Here is a 9,182-nt window from a genome sequence, read left to right as displayed (position 1 = left end):
GAAGGTCCTGGGTTCAATTCCAACACCATTTGATATGTGGAGTTTGCATGTTCTCCCCGTGTCTGTGTGGGTTCTCTCCTGGTACTCGGGCTTCCTCCAACCATCCAAACACAAGCACTGATAGGTTAATGGGTTAACCTAAACTGTCCATAGGTGTGAGTGTGATTGGTTGTTTGTCTCTGTATGTCAGCCCTGTGATGAAATGGAGACATGTCCAGGGTGTACCTGGCCTTCACCCATAGGTAGCTGGGATAGGCTCCAGTGACCCCTGTGACCCTAGTGAGGATAAAGCAGGTTCAGAAAATGAATGAATGTATATTGTACGCTTACATTTTATCACTAAAACTATATGACATTCTTAATTTTAGACCAAAACCCATCATGCCATGCACTTATAAACAGAAGGCATACAGGGCTGCAGCATCGACAAGTGGGATGTTAAGTAGTAGTCCGGATCGAGACCGATCAATTAGAGCCTTTGTGGTCACAGGACATTATTATAGCCCTTTTTGAAAAAAATGTGGATCCCCATAATGTATGCTATTTGCTTGACATAGGCATTGAATTATACGATCACATAATGGTGTTTTTCTGGAGGGACTGATTTTTTAAGCACGGCTCCAACATGTTTTTAACATTCATGGCTTTCACAAAAGTTAGACAGAACAGGCCATTTCAAGGCTATTAGAGCCTTTGTGTTCATAGATCATTATTATCACTGCAGGAAAAAACATTTTCAAATGTTTCATGCTGGTAAAGTGGCTCGAGCGTTGATTTTCTCTTACGTGCCAACATATGTTGAATGGAGTTTAAAATAGTACGTAGCCATTAGTGTGCTTAATTATGCATTGAATTATGTGATTGCACAGTCACATTTTTCTGAAGGCGACCGAGTTTTTCTTCTTTCTTCTTCTTTCATGGCAGAGTAACTGGTAGTTTAACTCACTACATTTTCCAAGTAGCTTGCCCAACACTTGTTTTGTATCCCAGACCCCTATTAGAAAAAAAACAACACTTGAATTCAGTGTGTCCACATACTTTTGTCCATTTGTGTCTGAGTTTGGCAGTTCTGCTGTGAGGCTAACGACATGTGTTTTTTATGTTTTCATCTTGTATTTTTATGACTGATTCTTCTCCTTTACATTTCACACGACTTCAGCTTTTATAAACTCCTAACGACGACGCTACTAAATCAGGAAAATGACTTCACATGTCACATTTCAGATTATTATCATGTATTTCACTGAAACCCAATAAAAACACCTCTAACTTTAGGAAAGGTGGGTGCATATGATCGTCTGAAGAAGAGATGCTACATAACATACACATTGACTATGTTCATTTTGTATTTTAATCTAGATGTCTTTTCAGCAGCAGCAGAATATTTCAAAATCACACCTCAATAGTGAAGAAGGAGTCAGGGAGCAGCTACAAGGCATCCAACATGCATCCTGTGGTCGACAGTGCACGAAGGACAGACAGGTGAAAGCAACACCGTACCAGCAAACCCACCTCATCCCACTGGACTCGTTTCTAACTCTGCCTTTTTTTTTAACCTTTGTGAAAGTCAAGTCCAGCTTGCTTCATCATATCTAAATCAAGACAAATCTCTAAAACTGGACCCGTGTGGAGATCAAACAGACCTCCACATCTGGCTGGGTGTAGATCAGGGCTCTCAAACATGCGTCCCGGGGGCCAAATGTGGGCCACCAAACAGTTCCAGTCTGGCCCATGGGATGAATTTGCAAAGTGCAAAAAATTCCACATACTCATTTTAGTTCAGGTTCCACATACAGACCAATATGATCTACAGTCAAATGTCCTACAAAAAATAATGACTCTATATTTTCTTCTCGGTTTAATGTGAAAAAAATATCACATTATGTCTATAAATAATGCCAACTTCAAATTTTTGTCTTTGTTTTAGTGTAAAAAATATTAAATTATGAAAATATTTACATTTACAAACTATCCTGGAACAATAAAATGTGAATAACCTGAACAAATATGAACAACCTGAAATGTCTAAAGAAAATTAAGCACAATTTGAACTATTTTCTGCCTGTTACTAATAGGGGTGTAAGAAAAATATTTTTCTGCAATATATCACGATATTTCATTTCACAATACTGTATCAATATTAAAAAGTACTGTATCGATATTTTTAGGTATTTATTCAAATCTAGATTTTGTGGAGGTTCATTTTTTGTTTTTCTTTTTTTATATTTTATTTATTATTATTTTGAACTTTTATTAAATGTTAGTTCCTTCGTTGGGATTGAACAAAAATACTGTTCTGATGTTAGTTCTGAACTAATAGAATATGAACATTTGAACAGGATCTTAAACTGTAATGTCTGTAAAAATATAATTTCAGTTTCAACACAGGAACATTTTGTGATATAGGATTAGATCCTGTTCTGATCAAATAAAAATGTGTTTAGTATTTGTGCAGATTTATGGTGTAATTCAATTCTTCAAGGAAATAATCATTTAAAAAAAAAAAAAAAAAGACAGAAAAAATTGCCTTTTTAACAGTATCATAATATATTGTGATATATCGTGTTGTGATTCTAGTATTGTGATTTGTATCATATTGCCAGATTCTTGCCGATACACACCACGAGTTATTAAGTGTTTAGTGTCTTTGTAGATCTGATCCATAATGCACATGTAGAAATGATAAGTTGAGGCAGAATATTATTAAAATTGCACTTATTTTTCTGAAGAAATTTCAGTTTTTCAGGTTATTCACATTTTTTTTGTTTGGATAGTTTATAAAAGTCAGTATTTTCATAATTTAATGACTTTTTTTTTTTTGCACTAAAACGAAGACAAAAATTTGCAGTTGTCATTATTTATCGATTATTCTTTTATTATTTTACTGGTTGAGCCCACTGGAGATCAAATCGGGCTGAATGTGGAACCTGAAAGAAAATGAGTTTGAGAGCCTTGGTGTAGATCATCTTTGGAAAAATATACAGTCCTGACTGTGCATAATATATTTGACTGTTTTATAAGAAAACATTTAGTTGCTTTACAAGGAAATATAATATTTTACTCAAAAATAACAACAACATGGAGTAGACTTGTGGTTTTACAGTTGAAGACATTCCAAACATTTCTCATTGTATCTGTTGTTTTCGCATTATGAAAATGACAAGACATTACAAAAGATAACAAAACTAATCTACGACTTTAAGAGAGTGGACTGTGATGTGTCAGTTAAGAGTTTATACGTGATGGTTTATAGTCGAATATGTGATTGAAATCATACAGAATGTTCTGTTCTCTCAGTCCACCCTCCTGTCCTCCTCTCGACATTTCATGGGGATGAAGTGCGATGCTACGTGCTCTCTCCTGGTCTTCTTCCCTCGCATCGGCCTCCCCTTCTGAGACAGAGCGATGAACATTTCTTTGCCGTTTTTAGTCCACTTTACTGAGGAGTAAGCGTTGAAGTAGTTTTCTAGGAAAACCTCCTTGAAGTTGCAGTTTTCATTGTAGATCCTCTGTAAAGGTGGACACAGACGCCGGGGTTAAGGACACACATCAGTTCTTGGATAGATACACATTTTACAACAGAGTTTGATCCATTGTTTACATTTTAGAACAGGGGTCTCAAACATGCGGCCCGCTAAAGGTTCCAATCTGGCCCCTGGGATGAATTTGCAAAATGCAACAAGAAAAGCACTCGGAGAGCGCAGACCACTGCCAAGACAGATCTGTCGTCGTCCTCCACCCACCCCCAATCACCACCAAAATTTAATCATTTCTTCCTTGTGCTAGTATCAACATTTCCTGAAAATTTCATGAAAATCCGTCCATAACTTTTTGAGTTATCTTGCTAACAAACAAACATGCACGCACGCACACAAAGCAAAGCGATCACAATACATCCTGGCGGAGGTAAAAATTCCACAGTCAAGGCTGTGGAACTCATTTTAGTTCAGGTTCCACATGCAGACCAATATGATCGACAGTAAAATAATAACAGCAGAATAACCGACAAAAAAGAATGACTGCATATTTTCTTCTCGGTTTGATGTGGAAAAAAATATTACGTCTGTAAATAATGACAACTTCAAACATTTGTCTTTGTTTTAGTGCAAAAAAAACATTAAATTATGAAAATATTTCAATTAAGTAAAAAATCTTGAATGAAGTAAAAAAAAAAAAAAATCTTCAATTAAGTAAAAAAAATCTTGAATTAAGCCAAAAAAAATCTTCAGTTAAGTAAAAAAAATCTTGAATTAAGCTAAAAAAAAAAAAAAAATTAGCAAAAATCTTGAATTAAGTAAAAAATCTTGTCACGTTCCTCTTTTTGTAAATCGTTCAGACTTGTGTTTGAGTTTGTGAATTTGCATCGTTTCTGTACCTGCAGCTGTTTTCTCTAACTGAGACGCATTGGGCCGCTGCAGTGTGTTTGGCCCTTGTCAGCCACCATAACTGATTGATGAGTTAGTGTTAGTTTTCAAACTTATTTGAAGTAAGAACAATGACTAGCAGCTTGCAATAGCAGTAGTGAATGAAGAAAATGAAGTACATTTATAAACATGAAATATTTAAAGAAGAAAAAATCAAAAGAATAAGAAACAAGGTGCAGATGGTTGGAGTATTGCATCAAAACACAAACTAGAAACATCAATTTGGGAAAAGACAGAAAAGATTCTTCACATGTGATTAAATTCATAGACTAAAATGAGCCTAACAGAGGATTTTAAAGGCTGATAAGACCTTAATGTGAAGCAGAAATGTGTGACATGTGCCTTTTTATTACAAATTGTCGAACTGAACGTCTAAATACCTGCATCAAACTGAAAGTAATTAACAAATGTGTAACTAAGCATCATACCACAGAGTTTTGTATCTGTTATTTTCCTCTTTTTAGCTCTTGGTCTTTAATGGCACCAACTATTTCCAATGCTGAAAGATGATAAACTGTCCCATCAAACCAAACGGCACTTTGACTTTTCACAGTGAGATAAAATATTACCTTGCCTTGCAACTGTCCAGCCTTGTTCATGGAGATATAATACTGACTCTTCACCCCTTTGATGGCCAGGATGCCTCCCTCGGACACCGTCCTGATCTCCAGAATACCTGTCCGACAGTTACACAGTCAGTACATTTCAAGGTTATTATTGTTAACGAAAACGGACGAAATGACGAAAACTAGAACTGAAAAAACATTTTCATTAACTCAGTGATTTCCAACCTTTTTTGGCTCATGATCCCATTTTAACATCATAAATTTCTGGCAACCCCAGACATTCAAAACGGAGACTTTTTTTTTTTTTTTGCTAAAATGTATTTGTTTTTGATCATATAATAGTGTTTTATACTATGTGGCAAATAAACATCAATTTTAGAGGACATTTAGTCTATATAATTTATATTATTATGGACATAGGCAGTAAATCCAGGTGTAGAATACTGCACAAAGGGAGAATTTTATTTTCCTTGGTCAGGATATGTACAGTCAGTCCAGCTTGGATTTAGAAGGCTGACAATTAATACTGAACAAACAAGAACTCAAACTATGAATTATGAAAGAGCTGCAGCATCTGAAACTGACCACAATGAACATTTGACAGATAAACAGAACCACAGTGCTGCAGTTTCACAACCACAGTTTGTCATGTCTTTCATGTATTGCGATTGTCTCTCTCAACTCACCATATATTTTTTGTAAAGTTTATTTATTTATTTATTTATTTATCTATTACTAAAAATATCAGGCGACCCCATTTGAATTCCAGGTGACCCCATGTGGGGTCCCGACCCCAAGGTTGAAAAACACTGCATTAACTGAAATAAATAAAAACTATAATTAAAAGAAAAAAATATAACTAACCGAAACTGTATTGTGTGCTTATAAAACTAAAACGGATAAAAATTATTGATTAAATTCCCTTCATTGTCGTCTTTTTCAGTGTCGGATTGATATGAAATCGATTTATTTCGCTCTAGCAACTTTGGCTAGCAGTACCATATGGTACTTCATGGTCTGTCACTTCTCATCACTTGTGGTTTCCAGTCGTCCTCTGGTCCCCACTCTACCTGGAAACATGGAGACTAAAGTTGGGAGAAAGCAGCAGAGTCCTGTCTGGGATTTATTTGAATACGACGGAGAAGAAGAGAAAAGATATAAAAAATTTAAAAAAAAAACCTAGAAAAAAAAATTAAAACTAATAAAAACTAGCACTTTTTTTAAAGTCAGTCCAGCTGCTTTTTGACACCTGGTTGAACTCCAAAAAGCAGTTCCACAGTCAAAAGTCAGTCAGTCAAAAAAAAGGCAAATCTCCACAACACTGGAAACAACAGTAAAAACAAAACAAAAACACAAGGAAAAATGGTGTCATAAAAAAGCCCAAACTGTTTATTTTAATAGCGAGTCGCTTTCATTCACTGCTCCCCCCATTCCATAGGCGACGGGGTTTGCACTGAGCATGCTCAGATGTCTATGGAAAGAACAAGGTCTATTCTATCAGCACATTTTCAAATTTATCCTATTGAGCAAACGGTTGAATTTTCATGAATATTTAAAATACAGACATTCAGAACACTCACCACAGACACGTCAGGAGCTAAAGGGTTGATGTTAACTATTATCACTGCTTATTTTGCATTGATAGTGTGTTTTTCTACCTCAATATTTTCTGCCCTTACCTGAAACTTGTCATGTGACCTAATGTTACCATCACATGAGTCGAGTACGAGCAGAAAGACAGATGGCTAGTGTCTGATCATATCTACAGGGGATTTTGATTATTAGTAGAATATTGGGATTCGTTACATTCTGCATTCTCTCCTTTATTGATTGACTCTTGCCTTATAGCCAATGTACCAAGGTTATTATCATTAACGAAAACTAAAGAAATGACGAAAACTAGAATTGTAAAAACATTTTCGTTAACTGAAATAAATTAAAACTATAATTAAAAGGAAAAAAATGATAACTAACTGAAATTGTATCGTGTGCTTATAAAACTAACTAAAACGGATAAAAATTATGGATAAAATTCCCTTTGTTTTCATCTTTGTCAATGTCGGATTGATATGAAATTGATTTATTTCGCTCTAGCAATTTTAGCTAGCAGTACCATACGACACTTTACGGTCCATCACTTGTGGTTTCCAGTCGTCTTCTGGTCCCCACCCTACCTGGAAACATGGAGACTAAAGTTGGAAGAAAGCAGCAGAGTCCTGTCTGGGATTTATTTGAATACAATGGAGAAGAAGAGAAAAGATACGTCAAAACTAAAATTAATATTGAAACTAAACTAAAACTAAGCATTTAGAAGAAAATGAAGACTAATAAAAACTAGCAAACCTACGGAAGCATATTGCATTCACACAAAAAATTAAATTTGGGTCTGTTTTTCCGAATTAATGAGATAATTATCGCGTAATTACGAGACAAAATAAGGTAAAAAAAAAAAAAATCGGGTCTGTTATTCTGAATTAACAAGAACCTCGGTACGTTTGGACACAGATAAACACAGTATGGAGCCTTGGGTCCCGCCCCCAGGCTCGGCTCCACATCCATCTTCATTAACAGATGGGATGGAAGTTCCTCTGCCTGCAGGCTCTCTGGTCTTTATTCACGTCTGGTTAACTGGCCTCGGTGGCCGTTACACAAACCACAGCCTGTGTCACAGCACATATGGGAGACAGATTAGGCCTCGCTCCCCTGGGAAACGGGAAAACTACCTCGTTGCACGTTCTTTGCACGCCACATTTTAGACCTGCTCTTCAAATTGACATGAGAGAAAACACACTGGTGTTGAACTGTTTTATTTGTTTTGTTAGAGCTCTGCTTTAAGCACTAGGAAACAGGAGCATAGTCCCAGATATTTGTGTCTTCTTAATCTATTCTTTTATTTTAGTCTATCAATTCAATTGTACAGCTACTTTATGTCTTTAATGTATTTTATTTATTTATTTATTTTTGGTTTTCCCCTGTAAGTCGCTTTGGAAAAAAGTGTCTGCCAACTGCATAAATGTAAATGTAAATTTAAATATTTCAATGTCACACACTGAAATGCAGGGCTGTCAAACTCATTTTACTTCAGTTCCACATTCAGCCCAATTTGATCTCCAGTGGGCCGGACCAGTAAAATAACGGGGAAAAAAGTAAAATTATATTATGACCAGGTTTACATCTACAAAGTTTCCTTAAAAATCTGAATAACATGAACAACTGGAATTGTCTTAAGAAAAACAAGTGCAATTTATCAATATTCTGCCTTGGTTTACCAGTTTATCATTTACATATGTGCATTACAATCGCACAAAACATTTAGTAACAGGCAGAATATTGGTAAAATTGCATTTTCTTTTCTCAAGACATTTCCGGTTGTTCAGATTTGTTCAGGTTATTCATGTTTTTTGTAAAAGTATAGTTTGGTAATGTAAACATTTTCAGGTAATTTTTCTTTTTCACACCAAAAAAACAAAGAGAGAATTTGGGGTTGTCATTATTTATAGATTATTCTGATAATATTTTACTGATTCTGACCCACTTGAAATCTAATTGGATTGTATGTGTCTGTATGTGGAACCTTAATTAAAATGATTTTGACACCACTGATTGTTAAAGGTGCTGGAGACTTTCATGACCAATTTTTCATCAAATCTGTCAAACCTCAGTCATATCATCAGTATCATGAATCCGTAAGTCTTTCTGTCATTACTCACCTGAATCTCTTTCATTATGGTGAACAATTTCTTAGTGCCATCCACCAGAAACAAACCCTTTGTTTACAAGCAGAGCTGCGAGGTAACTTGGGCATCTTCGGAATTTTGTCGCGACGTGCATTGTGGGAAACTTCGGTTCTCTCTGCTGTCTGGCAGCAGCAGCTGCTAAAGACACAATGCAGAAATGGCAGGAGCTCCCTTCCCTCTATGCATATTCCTCCTGCCGTTTCTGCGTTTCAGCCATTTCCACGCATGTTTCTTTCATCCATATAATATAATAGCCTTTGTTTCCCACAATGCATGTCACAACAAAATTCCTCAGATGCCTGAGTTCCCTCCCGACTCTGTTTGTAAACACATGGTTTGTTTCTGGTGGATGGCACTAAGAAACTGTTCACTGTAATGCAAAAGATCCAGGTGAGTAATGACAGACAGACTTACAGATTCATGATACTGAGGATATGACTGAGGTTTGACAGATT

General features: G+C 35.8%; 1 protein-coding gene across 1 annotated transcript in view; it reads right to left on the bottom strand.

The window, feature by feature from the left end:
• Nucleotides 1–2,856: 2,856 nt before the first annotated feature.
• fgf7 (fibroblast growth factor 7) overlaps nt 2,857–9,182 on the bottom strand; it is a 13,375-nt gene continuing 7,049 nt past the window's right edge. The window contains exons 2-3 of the mRNA XM_030131143.1: nt 4,994–5,100; nt 2,857–3,509 (exon numbers count right to left, since the gene is read on the bottom strand). Of these exons, the coding sequence (XP_029987003.1) occupies nt 3,294–3,509; nt 4,994–5,100 (323 nt within the window). The 3' untranslated portion in view covers nt 2,857–3,293. The remainder of the gene's footprint in view (nt 3,510–4,993; nt 5,101–9,182) is intronic.

Source organism: Sphaeramia orbicularis, chromosome 3 (assembly GCF_902148855.1).
Source record: "Sphaeramia orbicularis chromosome 3, fSphaOr1.1, whole genome shotgun sequence".
NCBI lineage: Eukaryota > Metazoa > Chordata > Actinopteri > Kurtiformes > Apogonidae > Sphaeramia > Sphaeramia orbicularis.
The sequence above is the reverse complement of the archived record's forward strand: the minus strand, read 5'-3'. Positions and strand labels throughout refer to the sequence as shown.